This window comes from Polypterus senegalus, chromosome 12, assembly GCF_016835505.1.
Source record: "Polypterus senegalus isolate Bchr_013 chromosome 12, ASM1683550v1, whole genome shotgun sequence".
NCBI lineage: Eukaryota > Metazoa > Chordata > Cladistia > Polypteriformes > Polypteridae > Polypterus > Polypterus senegalus.
This window is the reverse complement of record NC_053165.1, coordinates 33,549,554-33,570,816: the sequence shown is the minus strand read 5'-3', so window position 1 is coordinate 33,570,816 and position 21,263 is coordinate 33,549,554. Positions and strand designations below refer to the sequence as shown.

The 21,263-nt window shown below is 40.8% G+C and overlaps 1 protein-coding gene across 3 annotated transcripts in view; it reads right to left on the bottom strand.

The window, feature by feature from the left end:
* Positions 1–1,398: 1,398 nt before the first annotated feature.
* Positions 1,399–21,263, bottom strand: part of rasgrp4 (RAS guanyl releasing protein 4) — a 176,637-nt gene continuing 156,772 nt past the window's right edge. For 2 of the 3 annotated variants that reach the window (XM_039770781.1, XM_039770782.1), the window contains exons 15-17: positions 3,704–3,850; positions 3,070–3,302; positions 1,399–1,845 (exon numbers count right to left, since the gene is read on the bottom strand). In XM_039770781.1, coding sequence (XP_039626715.1) covers positions 1,675–1,845; positions 3,070–3,302; positions 3,704–3,850 — 551 coding nt within the window. In that variant the 3' untranslated portion in view covers positions 1,399–1,674. The remainder of the gene's footprint in view (positions 1,846–3,069; positions 3,303–3,703; positions 3,851–21,263) is intronic. The other variant, XM_039770783.1, reaches the window with a different exon arrangement.

Genomic DNA, 21,263 nt, shown 5'->3' with positions numbered 1-21,263 from the left:
ATTATCAGAGTTGAAAAGTATTCATAGCCTTTGTAAATATGAGATTAACTTTGCTCTGGTGTAGTGTATTACCTTACCAACACATAGTAAATTGAAGACAGGGACTGAACTGTCATCTTTGTTGTTTAAAATAGAGTAGCCTTCTGTCATGTTTGGCATAAATGCCATTAAATGTAACAATGTGAAATGCTTACCCACGAAATTAGGCAACAGTTGTATAAACATTTAAAATCAATCCTTTATTACATTTAATAACAAATCCAAAAACAATGTGTGATTAGAAAATAAATGTATCAGGTTCCACTGCTGTTTTCATTGTTCTTTTCATAATATTTTTTGTCACTTTCAATCTTCTATTATTTTCCAAGATTAAAGATGGCTATGATATATCGATTTGACGGTTGCTCAATAAATTGTGGATTTTTTTTGTTTGTTTGCTTTTGTACAGCTAAGTATTATTTGAAACTATTTCAGTTAAATAACTTGTATTTCTTCTTCAGGCAAGGTGAAGGTGCTTTATCATGTTTTCACATGAAGGGACAGGATTTGAATATAACTTTTCATTATCCTGTCATCAAACAAAGACAAGTCATAAAGGAAAAACCTTAAGTGAGTACGTATCATTGGAAAAGTTTTCCTATTTGCCCAACTAGCTAGCTGAACACTGAAGTTTATTTCAGTATTGTTTGTTATATGTTTTGCAAAGCAAATTCACCAAAGTGAACAATCTTCTCGTTTGTGATGAAAGTGCAAAATATCCTGCAAAATATGACTTGTATCTGCTATTCAGTAACATTAAATATAACAAAATAACCAAAAAGCAATAAAAATAATAAATAAAAAGAAAAGAGCATTGATCCAGGTATTAAACACAGGCTGTAACATAAAAGTATCCTCGGTTCAGACAGACAGATTTCATAGAAAAAAATAATGGCTGCACATTTTTCTGCAGGTGGAAGAAGTGGGAGACTGACATGTAGCAAATGGCTCTGTGTAGCATCTTGCTAATCTGATTGATAGTATCAAACTAGACAAATTCCAGGAGGCTGTGTTGATTCTTAAACACTGTATCCAATTTTTGCATGAAAGTGTTGTATTGAAACAGGGACATGTAGCTCAGAATGAGACTTTATTGTTTCCACAAACACCACACAATTATTATTTACAAGCAACTGCTGGCCCTTCCCTCCCATACCCCACCCCTTCAATGCCAAACCCTTTGAAGTCATAGAAAAGGTCTGAAAGTGTGACATTTTTCAAACTTCTTCACTGAATAGGGAGATGTGGTAATGCTGTTTGGTGTTGACTCCTTAACTGGAGAGGTCCACTCTAGCATGCTTCAAATGAAATATTGCTGGGTATTATGAAAAGAGCAATAAATATGACAAAGGTGCTTAGTCTTATTCCAGATGTTTTATTTTGCAGAATCATCACCTTCATTGTAGTTGAACAGGAGTACCACTGCATAGCAAAAGATAGTTCAGAAAGTCACCAGCCAAACTGACATCTGCATATGCGAAGATCTGAAAATGTGACAATCAAATGGAGTTATGACAAAACAGAAAATTGTGGTCCTTGTCTATAGAGGAATGAGGCTTGGATTTAGGATAACTGAATGTTTCACTTTGCTCAAAAGGCTCTGTACTGTTACTTTTGGGGAAAATCTTTTTCTTCTCAGCTTTGAGAACTTCTGCGCAAATGCAATGCATCCATCTTCAGTACAAGTGAAACAGGTGTCTCAGGGATTAACGGTGGCCTGCTTGACCTCAGCTCCTCCACTTCCTTCTGTAGACAGGAAAGGGTTCTGTGTAATGTGTCCCTCTCCTGGGTGAGTTGGTTTATGACCTGCAAGCAGTACAACAGATACTTTTTAGTTTCACACACAATTGTTTTAGTCTAAGCAGCTAGCATAAAAGTAGACCTGTAGACCAGGCTTACCCTAGTCATAATTTCCATCAGTGTCAATGTAAATTTATTTCTATAACACCTTAAATAACCAAAGTGCCGTTTAGCATGATAAAATATAGCAATCTATTTACTTCCAATATAACTCGGATTCCTGCCACGTGCAAAAGTTCGCTGATGACACTGCTATTGTGGGCTGCATCAGGTGTGGGCAGGAGGAGGAGTACAGAAAGTTAATCAAAGACTTTGTTAAATGGTGCGACTCAAACCACTTACACCTTAACACCAACAAGACCAAGGAGCTGGTGGTGGATTTTAGGAGGCCTAGGCCCCTCATGGACCCTGTGATCATCAGACGTGACTGTGTGCAGAGGGTGCAGACCTTTAAATATCTGGGAGTGCAGCTGGATGACAAATTGGACTGGACTGCCAATACTGATGCTCTATGTAAGAAAGGTCAGAGCAGACTATACTTTCTGAGAAGGTTGGCATCCTTCAACATCTGCAGTAAGATGCTGCAGATGTTCTACCAGACGGTTGTGGCGAGTGCCCTCTTCTACGCAGTGGTGTGCTGGGGTGGCAGCATAAAGATGAAAGACGCCTCACACCTGGACAAACTTGTTAAGAAGGCAGGCTCTATTGTAGGAGTAAAGTTGGACAGTTTAGCATCTGTGGCAGAGCAACGGGCATTAAGCAAACTCCTGTCAATCATGAATAATCCACTGCATCCACTTAACAGTGTCATCTCCAGACAGAGGAGTAGCTTCAGTGACAGACTTTTGTCACTGTCCTGCTCCACTGACAGACTAAAGAGATCGTTCCTCCCCCACACTATGCGACTCTTCAATTCCACCCGGGGGAGTAAATGCTAACATTAATTTAATTTTAATTTTTTTTCATTTTTATTACTATTTAATTTAATATTGTTTCTTTGTATCAGTATACTGCAGCTGGATTATGTGAATTTCTCCTTGGGATTAATAAAGTATCTATCTATCTATCTATCTATCTATCTATCTATCTATCTATCTATCTATCTATCTATCTATCTATCTATCTATCTATCAATCTAAAAAGTACTAGACTAAACTGAGAACGGTAACTATTTTTTAGTTTTACAGACTAGAAAACTTCACTTCGGTTGTCATGCCAACAGAACCTCACCTGTTGTGCTACTTGTAGCTCCTTCAAAATTTTGTCCTGGTCCAGGGATTGCTGGTCTGTTGGGGTCCATCTGCCAGGTTCTGTTTGGGTGCTGTGTTCCAAAGTCTGGACAAGCACGGGGATTGAGATTTTGTGTGTGGAGCTTGCTAGTAAAATAGGTTGGTGGCATCGAGGCTCCTCTGTCTGTTCCACTCCATCCCCATGAGGGAAAAAGATATTTTCTTCTTCGGAACCTACATTTGGAAAACATTACAGAAGAAGAAAAGAAAGGTGGTGCTTGTCAGAAGGTGTCTACTTTGAGTAAGTGCTGTGACTTTGATTTTAAACTTTTTAAAAAGTTAATTAGACAGGAAACCACGTACTACAAGTACTTTAAACACTCCATCTGCTGTTTGGCTATTTTGGACAAATGCTATTTGCTTTCATAGGGGTCAAATAAGAAGCCTACATCTTTGCTGTTTCCCTTTCCTACAAAGGCGTTGTTGTCCTGAACCACTGGTATTCAATAAAAAAAATACTTGCTTTCAATCTAGCCAATTTTTTTGTTTCACTATCCAAAATATTTATAATAACACAATATGCATAATAAACCTAAAGTGAACATAGCTAGTAGCAGGTAAAATACCAGACTTACTCCAGCCATGACTCTTGTGGCTAGATTCGGGTGCAGGAGTGGATGGACAGGAATGGAAGGAGCTGTCACTGGTGGACACTTTGAATTTCTTCTTACATTCAAGGGAAACCTGATCCTTGCACTGCCTGTGACAGTTCACACCACACTCTGTTAACAAAGAATATCTGTCATGAGTAGCAGCATGACCCAGTCACAATCAGCAGGAAATAAATGAGGCCATGAAAAGCAGGGTAGGCAATATAAAAGGAACAACTAAAGCTTAATGTTGATGACACCAGATGTCATCTCTTCCATCAGCAGCCATCAAAATCAACCCAAAAGGAAAAAGCACTATCTAGAACTATTAGCTGCAACCTGCATTGTTCACAATAATTTTGGAATATGTGATTAAAAAATTTTAATTAAATTATTATATATTTATGATTGACCCTCACATACTGTGCAATTAATACTGAATTAATAGAAAAACCAACACAGTGGAACATACAATATTCTAACAAAAGCATTTTATTCATAAAATCTCTTTGATAAATTGCTCTTTTGATATGTTTTATTAAAATATTTATAATTTAAAATGTTAATCTATAGTGCACTGTTCAACTTTTGTTTTAATACAGCAACAAAATAATTTAATATCTTATACACAAAGCTGTTGATGTGGTATAATAGCAATATTTTCTGCCTTACAGTAAACATGTCCAGTAAATCTGGCCCATTCCATATTAGATCTTCATCTTCTATTGAATATACATGTTCTACAACCAACTGGATGGCATGATGAATTTTAAAAACAAGAAAAAAATATGCTGCAACATCATTACATAAAAATGGTTTTACTAATATAGAAAAATCTACTGTAGGACATATGACATGGTAACGGAATAAGCAAAGGTGTAGTGAAAATTTAAAATGATAAAATAAAATAACAATGAGAATCCTAAGGCTAGGAGAGTAGAGAGGACTGAGGAGTAGGGTTTAAAAGATTCAGTAATGGTACCCTGAACTGAAAACAGAGTCTACTTAAATATGAAATTCATTCTCCTTAATTGTTCCAAAATTCTAAGGAGGGTGTTATGTTGTATGTTTTATTGCATGCTTACTGCATGTTTACTTTTTTATTTTGTGTATTTTTCAACTTTCTAATAATTTTTTCTTCATTTTTTTTGTGCTGCCATTTTGTGTTTTAGTTTAAATTCACAGTCACTGCCATTTTGTGAAGTTTTTTGTTAGCAATCATTCACTAGTGCTTCCATGTGGCAGCCAGCTGTGGCGATACATGATGCACTGCTATATAAGTTGGTGGTGTGCTATCTGTGACGTCCTAGTTTCTGGATATTTAAAACAAAATGTCAGAGCTGTTGCCAATGAGAAATAAATTCAAAGAGTCAGGATTTGTATGTGTTTCTTCAGCTTTAAGTTTGGGTGGGATCACAGTCTGTTATTTAACTACATTTGCTTCTCATATACCTGTCAATTACACTGTCACTCACAATATAGTAATAGGACAGCACCAAAGAGACTGCATCTAGAGTACTGTGTGCTGCTACAAAAAAGACATAGCATCACTTGAAGCTGTGCAGAACAGAGCAGCCAAGTCCATCCCAAGGTTAATGGAGATGTCCTCCTCTGTCAGGTTCAGGGTATTACATCTGTTTAGTCTTGATCTGAGAAGATAGCATGGCGACCTAAACTATGTCTTCAAAATTATCAAAAGCATATGTAAAGTTGATGCAGCAGAATAATTTCATTTAAATGGGTCATCACATAATTGAGTACACCAGTCAAAAATAAGGGGGACTGCATTTAAGACTAAAGCCAGGAAGTACTTCTTCAAATGAAGAGTTGTATCTGAATCTGGAATAAGCTACTGAGTCACATAGTTGAAGCAGAAACATTAACAATATTTAAAATGAATCTGTATAGAATATTTTTTAAGACAAACAACATTGATATACTGAGTGGTCTGTATTTGTTTGTCAATCTTCGAATGTAATGTCTGCCATTTTTGAACAACTGCCAACTTTGAATATCAAGCAATGACAGAAGTTTTGTTATCAGAGCTGTCTTCATTATTCACATTGTTTCAGAAACAGGATTGAACTGTTCTTGAAGCAATTCATCTTGTATAAGAGAAAGCGCAGAATATCATGCAGTAGTACCTAGGACAATATGTTTTATGGAGTCAAAATATACCTTTTCTTCTGGATTATAACTATTAAAAATAATACCATTGACACTAGTTAAAACTACAAAACAATAAACTATTATAAACATGGTGGGTGTCCATTTGGCCAATCATTTTCCAAAGGACAGAACTTTGAGACTGATGAGATCATATTTCTATTTTCAAAATGGAAAGGTTTTTCTTACAGAAGATGCTGTAATTGTCAATCTGAACAAAGATTTCAAGGCAGCTGATGAAAAAAAATATTAATTAATGTACAATTTTATGGGAATTATTTCCATACACAAACCAATAATACATTATTAATATAATAATGGGCATTCTCACTTGAATACCAATTATACGTGTGTAAAACTATATGCAAATTGTACACACTAGCTTAGGAAGGTAAAGTTCTATCAATTATCTGGCAGAAAATTTTTAAAACCTCTAAAGATGTAGTTTTATAACTTAATTTTCCCTTTTGGCTACAATGATTATTGCTTGGTTTGCCTTAACTATTTTGATTTCAACTTTTGATTACTACTTAGTAGTGACACTTGGACCAAATGTTTCTCTAGTATTCAGGTACTCTATTTATGACACTGAAGTATGCTATAACATTAGTCTAACAATCTTCTTCATATTGTGTTGGACACTGACATATTTGTGCCCTGTGTGAACATGAGTACATAACTAATGGTGATCTGAGATAGACTTTTATCCCATCCAGGGAGAGGTCCAGCCTTGTATCCAATGCTGCTGGCATTAAGTGGGTACGGAAAATAAATGAATAATAGACTGACTGACTGAAGAATGAGGATTTAATATATATCAGCCTAATTAATGTTATTTGTGATTTCTGTAGGCTCCAAGACTTTACACAAAAAGCTTCAGGCTCCTTAGAGGTCTAAAAATAAACATCTCTCTATACAAAAGCAGGCTTCACCATGCACAAACTAGAAAAGCCTAATGAATATTCAAAATATCAAAAATAATCAAAGGCAGGTGGATAACTATCAAACTCTTGGGGAAAAATAACAGAAATACAGCTCCTTTATATTTTGAAAGTTTATTAAACAAATCTTCAATAACAATAATCAAAAGCAAAAAGATATTGCTAAAAGGCAAACCAAGAAAACTATACCAGTCCATAATCCAGAAATTTCAATCCTCACAAACAAGCCTGAAAAGACAGCAATTACAAAAACACACCATGTCTAAATTAAACAAAAGTAGGAGATTTCACAACTCATCAATGATTTTACAAGAGACCCTAAGCCCTTATCCCTGAATATACAGGTGAGTGTGGTCCCTAAGCTGTGGCATCTGAGGTTCCACACATAAGACAACAGGATAAACATAACTCAGAAATATAATAAAATCAGTTAACAAAATAACAGAAATGAAAGCATAAAAAGAAAAAAAAACTATTATTTACTGAATAATAAGAAAAATAAAACATGATTGGATAAAAAGAAAAAAAATTGAGCCAGAGTAAAATCCTTGGCATTAACATAAAAATGTTGAATTATAATGATTATGTTTTTATTTTAAAGCTAGCAAAATACCCGCGCTTCGCAGCGCCGAAGTACTGCCTTAAAATTTTTATTAAGAAGAAAATTAAACCTTTTTAAACTGAGGGAAAATATACCAATAATTATTTGTTAAGGATCTCTTTGTATACCACATTGTGAGTTCGGCCCTCCAGTTGTAATATGACCAAGCTGTGTTGGCCATGTGAACAGTAATCTTGTTTCAAATCTCACAGGTTGGATTGCTGCTGTCATAATTGGTTTGAGTTTCATGGTTTGTTTCAATTACGACAGTATTTGTAGAACTTGTGTTGAAGAGACATTCGGCATCTGTCAAGCATTGTAAGTATACAACCGGTTTCATTGATAACTTCACATCCAGCTTTTGAGAGTTTAAAGATTCATAAACATCAAAGTGTCCACTACTGAAATCGTCACCTGTCAATCTAAGATGTTTAAGAGGCATTGGCGGTTGTCGAAAGGTGTAAAATATTTGGCCATTTCGGTACACTTGAAAGCGACAACCGAACAATTCAGAGGCAGCCATCAACTCACATGCAGATGCATAGGTGAAGGGCTTAAGCATTTCACTCTTATAGTGCTCCTGTGTAGTATAATTATCTCCTGTACCGTCATCAGTCCACACCTTGAACCTGTCCCAGTCATTCAATACATAAGACACAACTAGGCTCACCCACCTTTTAAGGCGACTGACTTTTACGTTGACCACTTCTTAAGGCAATTCAATATGTAGATCAATTTGATATTTTATACAAACTCATTAATTTGGTTATATTGCATTTGAGCGGTATTACTTTAACACTCGTAGTTTCTGTTACTTTTTGTGATGAAATGTAAACTTTTTTTCTATATTGAGGTCGCCCTTTTGAACCCCCCTGATATTTACTACGAGGTGAGGCCTTTGTACTCCATCAACATTAATTATTTCCAGAGACATAATTTTGTCTATTTTTCCAGTGCATCGCGCACAAAAGCAAGGGACCGATGGGAGCACCAGAACTCTGCTCACATCATGTCGCTTCGTACCGCAAGCTGCAAGTAGTAAGTCTGTGATAAGCGGAATACCGCTACCCTTTCCACTCACGGGACGGAAGGACAATCCCGACCGCTTTTATATAGTAAGAAAGAAGAAGAAGATATCGCAGTCTGGAGTACAAAATCATCTTTTACCTGGAAAAACGAAACTACAAATCCCATCGTGCATGCAAAATGGACGGGGCGTGTGTGAAACTCCGCGCCTGCGTAGCACTCACGGGACGGAAGGACAATCCCGACCACTTTTATATAGAAGGATGTTCCTCCGGATATCAAGAGTGAGTCTGATATGGCCGTGCAATATGTAACAAAGAGAATGGAAAAGGTAGGTGCCATCTCCGGGCATGGAAACCACTCGGTAAGTGACAGTTCTTTGATTGATGGTGATCACCTCGATAGACATGTTAATAGGGGTACAGTTGGAATGATAAAGGAAATGGGTACCTGAACAATGTAAAGTAAGTCTAAAATACCTACACAATAACTATAATCGTAATAAATGAACAATAAAACAGCGGTGAAGCCGTGGATTAAATAAAAAGGCTGTAGTTCTCAGCAGGGAGACGTGAATCCCATGGCGAAGCAAGGAAGTGAATGTAGAGACTGGAGCGACAGACGGCCTTATATAGGCAGGCAGCCAACAACGTGGGAGGGGTTTGGATCGGGGACCCAACGCCGCCTCAGACAGTGACGGAGCTGCAGGCTATGGACGTATATATGTACGTAAGTAGGATTCAGTTACCTTTAGGAACCCGCGTACCAAATTTCTTGAAGATGGGCCCATAAGTAACAAAGACAAACAAAGAAAAATTCAATATGGCGGCCGACAGTGGCATCATACCGCCGAAATAAGTACCAAATTTCAGCCTTCTACCTACACGGGAAGTTGGAGAATTAGTGACGTTGGAAAGTTCAATATGGCGTCCGACAGTGGTGTCATACTACTGAACTAAGTACATACATCGGTTTTGGTTAGCGCAGGGAAGCCACCTACCAAATTTTGTGAAGATGGGGCCATAAATAAGAAAGTTCAACATGGCGAACCTTGTTGACCGTTATGGGTAGAATTTCGAAATGAAACCTGCTTAACTTTTGTAAGTAAGCTGTAAGGAATGAGCCTGCCAAATTTCAGCCTTCTACCTACACGGGAAGTTGGAGAATTAGTGACGTTGGAGAGTTCAATATGGCGGCTGACAGTGGCATCATACTACCGAAATAAGTACGCATACATTGGTTTGGTTAGTGCAGGAAGCCGCATACCAAATTTCGTGAAGATGGGGCCATGAATAAGAAAGTTCAACATGGCGGACGTTGTTGACCGTTATGACCATTGCGCGTAGAATTTCGAAATGAAACCTGCTTAACTTTTGTAAGTAAGCTTTAATGAATGAGCCTGCCAAATTTAAGCCTTCTACCTACACGGGAAGTTGGAGAATTAGTGACGTTGGAAGTTCAATATGGCGGCCGACAGTGGTGTCATACCACCGAAATAAGTACATACATCGGTTTTGGTTAGCGCAGGGAAGCCACCTACCAAATTTCTTGAAGATGGGGCAATAAATAAGAAAGTTCAACATGGCGGAAATTGTCGACCGTTATGACCATTATGTGTAGAATTTCAAAATGAATCCTGCTTTAACTTTTGTAAGTAAGCTGTAAGGAATAAGCCTGCCAAATTTCAGCCTTCTACCTACACGGGAAGTTGGAGAATTAGTGATGAGTGAGTGAGGGCTTTGCCTTTTTATTAGTATAGATCACTTATCATCTTAGGAAACATTGTTTATGTGTATTTTAAAAAATATTTCAATGAGAACAAGCTGTTCAGCTTAATGTAGCCTCTTTTGATATTAATTTATTACTGAGTTGAGTTTTGAAGGCTCCCTAAGAGCTGCACTCAACTTCACTGTTTTCTGACATGTTTCTAGATAAAGAAATGCTCCTCTATCAAATGCTTGAAATATCTACACATGTTCTATTCTTATTTCTTAAAACTTAAAACTGTTACTTCAATGAATGAAATGAGTAACGAATGAGAAAAGAAAAATCTGTGCACCCACCTTTCCATAAAAACACGAATCAAACAGCAATGAATAATAATGTGAATCAGACAATAACAAATGTAAATATTCTGTGGCTTCCTGCTGTTTATGTATTTGTAACTTTAGTGCCATGCTAAAAGTTTAAAGCTGAAAAATCAGTCTCCCAGAATAGGAGCCTCCACAGAAGAGTAACACTTAAATGACTACATGTGAACCTTCAGGCAATAAGAGAATTTCTGGTTGCAAAAGCTACATTATTAAAAAGTAGGTGCAAACGGAGAATATTCTGAGCCACAGTGTCAGATTAAAATTAAGATAATCACGTCATGCAGCTCAGCATATATATCCTCATTAATAAAACCCCTGTGTGCGTCCAAATGTCCGTGTGTGTGTGTGTCTTCTGGTGAAATGCGCGGGCCGCCCATTCGCTCGCCACATGGACGCACACACACTGGAAGCTGGGCGCACAGTGAATGGCCTAGCCGCCACTGCCGCTGCACACAATGAGCAAATAAAGCACACACACTGGAAGCTGGGCACACAGTGAACGGCCGCGCATGATAAGATATAAACGACACCATTGCTGGGGAGAGTGCTGATTGGGAAGTCGCGGCAGAGCACATAAAATCCGTTGTTGGGGAGACACCACACAAAATAATCAGTTGCACGCCCCCACAGATTAAAATACTTGCTGGGGAACTGCACAGTACTTGCTTGGGGACACCACCGGCACGATTATAAGCAGCACACCACACATTACATCAGTTGCTGGGGACACTCTGCTGATTGCCCACTGTTGTGACAGAAAATGAAAGTCATATTACGGACATCAAAGCCAGTATTACTGTCAGAGAAAATTACAGGCATTTTATGGAAATGCAAACCAGTATTATTGCGAGAGAAAATTAAAGACATATTAAAGGATGCATATTACAGCCACATACAAGCCAGTATTACTGTAGGAGAAAATATTACAGACGTATCTACTAACAACATGCCACCCAAAAAAAGGACTTGTCAAGTAGGACAAAAGACACAGACAATCAAATCCTATATAAGGAACATCTCCTGGAAGAACGGTCAGCTCAACAAGTAAACATCAACAAAGGAAACGCTGAAAGACAAAGAAAAATACAAGCAAATAGATTGATTGAAGAAAAAGAAAATGACTGTCAGAAAAACGCTAAAAGAGAAAGACTCAGAAGAGCAAACCTTAGAAAAGGTTGGCATTTACTTGCCAGAACCAGTATTCAGCCATGGTCAGTTTTATGTTGCATTATCAAGAGTTAGAAGTTTTACAGATGTTGTTGTCAAGGTTGTAAAGATTCCTGAACAAGGCAAACTGTTGCCAAACTCAGACAGAATATTTACAAGAATTGTTGTCTATAATGAAATTGTACAGAAAAATTTCATGAGGTAAAAAAATTGAAAATTTTACCTAAATATCTTCATCAGATATTGTGTCTTATAGATTGTTACAAAGTTTTACACTAAGGCAATATTAATTACTAGCAAAATACCCACGCTTCGCAACGGAGAAGTAGTGTGTTAAAGAAGTAATGAAAAAGAAAGGAAACATTTTGAAAATAACGTAACATGATTGTCAATGTAATTGTTTTGTCACTGTTATGAGTGTTCTGTCATATATATATAAAAATATATATATATACTAGCAAAATACCCGCCATGTGAGAAGTAGTGTGTTAAAGAAGCAATGAAAAAGAAAAGGAAACATTTTGAAAATAACGTAACATGATTGTCAATGTAATTGTTTTGTCACTGTTGTTGTTGTCATATATATATATATATATATATATTTACACACACACACATAAACATATATATATATACATATCTATACATATACACATATATACATTGTCACACACGTGTGCATGGGAAGCAGCTGAAGGGCTTAGACAATACTGTTTATACATCTGCCCAGGGCGGGGTACGCTGACGCTCTTTCTGAGTTCTCTGCAGGTCTTCACCGGGAAATCCCACCAGGAGCCGCCATTTCCAGGAAGGACACACCACCTCGGTTCCGGCCCCAAGAATGAGGTCACTTCGGTTCCGGCCCCAAGGGTGATGTCACTTCCAGTTCCGGCCCAGAGGACGACATCATTTCCGCCCTCTGAGCTATAAAGCTCACTGCCTTTGCTGAGGCAGGCAGTTCTGTCTTGGACTCTGTTGTATAAACAACTGTTTTGAAAATGCCTCAAAGTCTATTGCAGCCGGAAACCGCATTAAACGGGTGGCTGCCCCAAACCTTTCCGCCTCTGGTCTCCAGTTATTACAGTGGCGTAGTCGGCAGGATGGTGTCCCCGAAGAACCCGGGACACGGACCTTCAAGGAACCAGGTGGGTGAGTACCGGGGCCGAGTTTCGGGCAGGGAGTGCGCCGGAGGGTCAGGAAGGACGCGGTGCAGGCTCTGCTCCACGAGCATAACCCGGGGCTACCAACCCATCTCGTGGAGAAGGTAGAGGGGACCCACAGGCGTGGGCTGGCTTCTGGGGAAAACACACGAGTGGCTCAGTATGCTCTTCTGGGTAGGAAAGCCGAGCAGCCCATCGGGACCAAGGTCCCTGTTAGCGATGGGCTGTCCCCAGGCCGGCAGGTAAAGAATATAATAGACTGGGAGTTTAACCCAACGAAAGGGCTGTCAGAGCAGGCTATGGCTCTCTGGCAACAGGTGGGTGAGTGGCTACGCCATTTGATTTGACCCCCTTGCAAATAGTGCAGCAAGTGGCCTGTTTTTTGCTGCTACAGCGAATACCCCAGGAATTTGCCCAGCCGGCCTGGGGAGAATTCCATTCTGGACGAGCTGCTACAGCTCTTGCAACCCAGAGGCCGGCTGTGAAACCCGGGAGGGCAGACAGCCGCTCTGTGGACTACCGGGAGTTATGTCCTACAAAGCAGTCCCTTCCGCAATCCAGAGCCTGTTCCGAAGTCGCCGGGCCGTCTGGCTTGCGACCTGTCGGGGAACAAGGCGGACCGTAGGGGACAATGGCGGGGTTGTTTGTGTGCCCTTAGCAATCCCCTGGCGGATAAACATACGGGAGAGCTTATTATTAATGGACATATGGTAACAGCGCTGTTTGATTCCGGCAGTAACGTGTCTGTCGTTGCTCGCCGTTTTGTTCTACCGCAACAATGGATTAAGAAAAGACCAGTCTAAAATGTATACGGAGATATCCGCTCGTACAATACCGCCCGGTGTTACGTATGTCTCGGAGGAACCCTTGGCTTACGTAGCGGTACACCGGATCCTCCGTTTCCGTAATCCTCGGGGGACTGGTCTGACAGTAACGCGGTAGTTTAGAAAGCATTCCCCGAAAAGCTTTTGGCCTCGTTATAGATGATAAAGACTCATCTCAAGCTGCTTCCACACCGTGTAATCAGCCGACAGGGAGTGGGGCGGTAGGCCAAGAGAGTGACGAAGATACTCCCGGACCGTCGCGGGCTACTACGTCATCCACTAGCGCCCCGGCAGCGAGGAGGATTCTCCGCCCCTTGAGGTCAGACCGACCCGCTCTCTGAGTTGCACTTTCAGTTTAGAGCGACTCCGGCTTCTTTCAAGAGAGAACAGTGGAATGGCGACTCTCTGAAGCACATAAAGAATGCAGTGGTTCTCGTTAACGCCAGCGACGCATTTGCCCATGCCACAGGGACCTCACTTTGTCATGGATAATGAATTATTGTATCGGGTTGCTGAACATGAGGGAAGGTCCGAAGTTGTTGCTAGTCCAGCGGACCTACGGCGGCAGGTTTGCGAGTTAGCCCACTCTCACCTTCTTGGAGGCCATCTCGGCTCCGATAAAACATTAGAGCGCATTAAGCTCCGTTTTTTTTGGCCGGGATTAATGAGGAGGTTCGCGCTTTTGCATTTCCTGCCGGAGTGTCAACTGCGGCAAATTCCTAGGAAGGACCGTGCTCCTCTGATTCCCCTTCCCCTTATTGGCGTTCCTTTGACAGGATTGGGGTGGATATAGTAGGACCCTGGAGCCCTCAGCCGAGGATATAAATATATACTCGTCCTCGTGGATTATGCAACCCGATTCCCTGAAGCCGTTCCATTGCGCGGCTACCACTAAAAATATTGCACGGAACTAGTAGGAGTCTTTTCACGGTGGGCATTCCTAGAGAAGTCCTGACGGACCAAGGAACGCCTTTCACCTCGGAAGCGTTCAAGGAGACTGCCAAGTTACTGAAAATAAAGCATTTAAAACCTCGGTGTATCATCCTCAAACCGATGGGCTAGTGGAGAGATTCAATCAAACTCTCAAGCAAATGCTACGTAAGGTAGTCAGCAAGGATGGGAGGAATTGGGACCAACTCATCCCCCTTGTCCTCTTTGCCTACGGAAGTCCTCAAGCCTCTACAGGGTTCTCTCCCTTTGAATTACTATACGGAAGACAGCCCCGGGGCTTATTAGATATTTTAAAAGAGGGCTGGGAAGGGGAGGCACAGCCCTCCACTAACATTTTGGAGTATATCGCCCAATTGCGCGATAGATTTGATGTAATAAGACCTATACTAAAAGTCATATCGAGGAGGCACAATCAGCACAGGCCGCCTGTATGACCGTGTACGACTCTCCGGAGTTCCAACCGGGGATGCGTCATGGTATTGGTTCCTACTTCACACTCTAAACTGCTCGCACATTGGCTAGGCCCCTCTGAAATTAAGGAGAGGAAGGGATTGGTCGACTATTTGGTGAAACAGCCCAATCGCCGACCAGCTGAGCGAATATATCATGTAAACCTGCTGAAACCGTGGAAGGAGAGGGATCCCGATCCCTCCTCCGGACAGCCCTGCTCTCTCTTCGCGAAGTAAGTGCCCTTAATTTCGGAACAGCTATCCCCCAGACAGAGACAGGAGCTCGAAGCAGCTATCCGCTCGGTCCCAGAGGTGGTAAGTGAACAGCCAGGTCGGACCTCTCTGATTGCGCGCGACATAGTGACTGACCGGGGTGATCGTCCGTGGCGACCCTACAGACTCCGGAGGCAAAGAAAGTAGAAGTGGAACTGGAAATCAAGCGAATGCTGGCACTAGGAGTGATCGAGGAAAGTAGTAGTCCCTGGTCCAGCCCCATCGTCTTGATTGCTAAGCCTGGCGGCAGTTGGAGGTTTTGCAATGACTTCCGTCGGCTCAACCAAGTTTCCGATTTGATGCTTATCCCATGCCTCGCGTGGGCGACCTCCTCGAGACTGGGACCAGCCAAATTCTTGACTACACTTGACATGACAAAGGGGTACTGGCAGGTTCCTTTACGGAGTCGCGAAGGAAAAAACCGCGTTTAGCACTCCTAGCGGACACTGGCAGTATCGTGTCCTTCCATTCGGGTTACACGGGGCGCCTGCGACTTTTCAGCGTCTGGTGGACAAAGTGCTCCGGCCCCATAACTCGTTCTGTGCTGCCTATCTGGATGGCGTTGTCATCTATTCCAGCACCTGGAAGGAGCACATACAGCAGGTCACAGCAGTATTACGGACATTGGAGAGGCGGGCTCGCATCAACCCCAAGAAATGTTACTTGGGTTGAGAGAAGCCAAATATTTGGGCTACCTAGTGGGCGGGGTACTGTGAGGCCACAGTGTTCCAAGTTGCAAGCCATAATGGCCTGGCCCGTCCAAAACCAAGCGGCAAGTCCAATCCTTTCTCGGTTTGGCGGGTACTACCGCCGGTTTGTGCCTCGCTTCTCCGAGAGCGGCGCCCTTGACCGACTTGACAAAGAAAAGAGCTCCTAATACGGTGGTATGGTCTGATAAAGCGGGGCTGCATTCAGTGACTTAAAAGGGCTCTGACTTCAGCACCTATCTTAATCTCCCCTAACTTCTCTCTCCCTTTTGTCCTCCAGACGGACGCTTCGGACACAGGCTTGGGAGCCGTGTTGAGCCAAAGCGTCGCCGGTGTTGAACACCCGTTATGTACCTGAGCGGAAACTGTTGGACCGGGAGACCAGGTACGCGGCGGTGGAGAAGGAGGCTCTGGCGATCAAATGGGCGGTGACGCAGCTGCGGTACTACCTCTTGGGTCGCGTGTTCACTCTGGTGACGGATCATGCGCCTTTAAAGTGGATGGCCCTTCACAGGGAGTCGAATCCGCGGGTCACGAGGTGGTTTCTTGACCTGCAGCAGTACAAATATCGCTCGTTCATCGACAGGGGTCCCTTCATGCCAACGCCGATGCCCTCTCCGGCCCACGACCTCTCGGTGCAGGTCGCCCGACCCGGCGGGTCTGGGCTGAGGGGAGTCTTGTCACACTACGTGTGCATGGGAAGCAGCTGAAGGGCTTAGACAATACTGTTTATACATCTGCCCAGGGGGGGCGGGGGACGCTGACGCTCTTTCTGAGTTCTCTGCAGGTCTTACCCGGAAATCCCACCAGGAGCCGCCATTTCCAGGAAGGACACACCACCTCGGTTCCGGCCCCAAGAATGAGGTCACTTCGGTTCCGGCCCCAAGGGTGATGTCACTTCCAGTTCGGCCCAGAGGGCGACATCATTTCCGCCCTCTGAGCTATAAAGCTCACTGCCTTTGCTTAGGCAGGCAGTTCTGTCTTGGACTCTGTTGTATAAACAACTGTTTTGAAAATGCCTCAAATTCTATTGCAGCCGGGAAACCGCATTAAACGGGTGGCTGCCCCAAACCTTTCCACGCCTCTGGTCTCCAGTTATTACAACATACATATATATATCTACATATATACACATACATATACACACACACATAAATACATACACACATACATACATACACACACATATATACACACAAATACATATATATATACATACATACACACACACATATAAACATATATATACATATACATACATATCTACATATATACACACACAGCTATTTCAGTATCAGTGCAATACGCTGCTTGTTAAAACGGATGACTCCCGCTCTTACGTGCAAGTCTGCGTGGATATTATGAACTATCATATTTGTTCAAGTTCTATTTAAATTTTAAATAGAAGGAATTTTTATTTAGTCGACAGAAATATCTTTGGTAAGAATGGTAAAAACAGACAGGAATATTATTCGTGAATAAATCAACTCAAACCTTAAACAACTTATAATATTTTGCTCTCCATAAAAATATATCCTGTCTAAATTATACAAGTTAGAAATAAAGTAAACGTTAAAAGAACAAACATTCAAATTTCTTTACTCTTATGTAATTTTATATAAAAAATAAAGTTAGATTTTAAATATCCCAAAAGATTTTGCTCTTCATAAAAATATATCCTGTCAAAATTATACAAATTCAAATATGAACATGCTGCATAACAAAACCTGGAAATATAAATAAAATGTGTTCCTTTCAGCAATAACAAATCAAATCATTCAGTTGTCTTTGCTCATATGTCAGTTTAGAGCTGGACGCCTGGCATCTTTTTTTGGCCACAGGTTCGTTTATGTTTGGTGTGAGGTTCTGTGTTGTGGAGATTCTCAGGATGGATTGCAGGTGCTCATCAGTGAGGCGACTCCTGTGTGCTGTTTTGTTAGTCTTTATCACTGAGAAGAGCTTCTCACACAGATATGTGCTACCAAACATGCACAAGGTTCGAGCCGCATGTAGACAGACTTTTTGTTCTTCAAAGTCACCAAAGCGCCGTGCAAACTCAGTGCAGTGCGCTCAGTTTATCAGCAAAGTGCGTATTTGGGAACACCGTAGTGACGACTTGGTTTAACATTACTTGGCAACAGGGAAAGTGGGGCAAGGTGTCCCATAAAAGCAGCTTCACTTGAAATCACTTTGTGATTGTGCACGGGTTAAAACGTCCGCTGAAGTGTCAGATTCTTATTTAATTATGCTGCTTTCTGTATCTTCTGCATTGCATTCAGGTTACCCTGATGTTTTGTCTCATAGTGCCGTCTTAGATTAAATTCTGTAATTACAGCCACATTAGCTCCACAAATGAGACACACGGGTTTAGTAAACATATACTCAGCCTCCCATCGGTTTTTAAAGGCTCTATTTTCAGAATCAACTTTTCTCTTCGGCATCGTGTGGGCTAGCTTCGCAATAACTTGCAGCATCATAAGGTAGACTTGATTAACGCGGTAAGTGTTCGGCAAGGCAGCTGAAGCGCTGCATTATGGGATCTGTAGTTTATTGTGTTACCAGCGCTTCATATACCCGGGCTTTAATAACAATAATACAGTATATAAAATGATCTCGCGGGCCGGATATAATTACACGCCTCCCGGATGTGGCCCGCGGCCCTTGAGTTTGACACATATGGACTAAATAGAACTTGAAAAGATATATTTTTCAAATGTGATCGCGCAATTCAGATAGAGTTGACGCGCACTACAGCCTGCATGCCTCAATAAATCATCCTCCCCTCGCTCTTACTTTTTTACCGTTCATCTAATGAATACACTGAGTATGGCTTTACCAAAACAATCATTGATGGCGAATAAAGTATCCATTATTCGAGTATGTAGATCGGGACATATATATATACCAGCGTATCGCTTGGAGAAGTAGTGTGTTAAAAAGCTAGAAAAGAAAAGGGAACATTTTAAAAATAACGTAACATGACTGTCAATATACAGTATTTGTTTTGTGAGTGTTACTGAGTGTTGCTGTCATCAAGGATTTGATTATCATTATTTTTTCAATCAGGTTCGTATTTGTAGGATGTGTTGTGTTCAAGTTACATTCCGTGTTTGTCAATCGTTGAAAAGATGACAGGTTTCATTCATCGATTCGTTTCTTACTGCATCAATAAACAGCTCGTCTTCTTCTTTATCTGAGACCTGACACACTGCATGCACGGGTTTTTTACACTGTCTTCCTTTAGTGGGACATTGACTTTTTCCAACGTGTGCTTTGTTTCCGCAGTAGCTGGATTTATGAATATGCTTGTATCAGACGCTTCATATTTTTTGCTGCCTTTTCAATTGTATAATTCGGTTTTTGTTCAGCGCTCTTTGGAACTGTTGCTTTTTAGCTGTGCACTGCGTCAGTTCACGTGAGCCACTCAGTGTACATGCATCGAAGGTTCCCAGCTGTGCTGGTGCCATCTCGTGCTATGTCCATGGCTGTATTTAATGTTACCTTAGTCCTGGCACTTAAACCTTTCTCTCGCAGTTTCGCTGAGTTTGTGTCAAACACCACCCTGACCATCTCATCTTCCTCTCCATAAGCACAGTCCTTCACCCGTGAATATTTACCCGTGGCAGTTTGCTATTGGATTGCCGCTGACGGACGGCCTTATATGGGCAGGCACTAAATTACAAGCGCCAGCGCAGCCTGTCTATGAACTTAATTTAAAGTGTAGGTTTACATCGTGCTTTGTTTCCGAAGTAGCAGAACTCATGAATATGGTTGTATATGTCACTCGCTTGTTTCTTATTGTTTCGCTGCCTTCTCAATTATATAATGCATGTTTTCTTCAGCGCTTTTTGAGGTCTTCCTGGTTTTCTATGTACTGCGTGATTACGTGGGAGGCGTGATGATGTCACACGAAACTCCGCCCCCGGCGTTGAAGCTCATCTCCATTACAGTAAATGGAGAAAAACTGCTTCCAGTTATGACCATTACGCGTAGAATTTCGATATAAAACCTGCCCAACTTTTGTAAGGAAGCTGTAAGGAATGAACCTGCCAAATTTCAGCCTTCTACCTACACGGGAAGTTGGAGAATTAGTGATGAGTGAGTGAGTGAGTGAGTGAGTGAGTGAGTGAGTGAGGGCTTTGCCTTTTATTAGTATAGATATATATATATATATATATATATATATATATATATATATATATATATATATATATATACACACATATATACATATACACACACATATAAACATATATATACATACATATATACATATACACACACATATATATATATATATATATACACACACACATATATACAGTCTTTGGGGTGCGAGCAACTGTTCAACTGTTGCTGGGGGTGGCAGAATCCATGAAGGAAGAAAAATGAAAAACATTATTTGTACAAAATCTTAATTTATTTATCCATTCCTAAATAATTAAATGGGCAGGCTATTTCGTATCAGTGTAATTCGCTGCTTGTTAAAACGGATGACTCCCGCTCTTACGTGCAAGTCTGCGTGGATATTATGAACTATCGTTTCTGTTCAAGTTCTATATAAATTTTAAATAGAAGGAATTTTTATTTAGTCAACAGAATATTATTCCGGAATAAATCAACTCAAACCTTAAATAACTTATAATATTTTGCTCTCCATAAAAATATATTCTTTCTAAATTATACAAGTTAGAAATAAAGTAAACGTTAAAAGAACAAACATTCAAATTTCTTTACTCTTATGTAATTTTATATAAAAATAAACTTAAATTTTAAATATCCCAAAAGATTTTGCTCTCCATAAAAATATATCCTGTCAAAATTATACAAATTCAAATATGAACATGGTGCATAACAAAACCTGGAAATATAAATAAAATTTGTTCTTTTCAGCAATAACAAATCAAATCATTCAGTTGTCTTTGGTCTTATGTCATTTTATAAGAGCTGGACGCCTGGCATCTTTTTTTGGCAACAAGTTTGTTTATGTTTGGTGTGAAGTTCTGTGTTGTGGAGATTCTCAGGATGGACTGTAGGTGCTCATCAGTGAGGCGACTCCTGTGTGCTGTTTTGTTAGTCTTCATGACTGAGAAGAGCTTCTCACACAGATATGTGCTACCAAACATGCACAAGGTTCGAGCCGCATGTAGACGTAGCTGGAGCATTTGTGCGGGAATGGAGTGAATA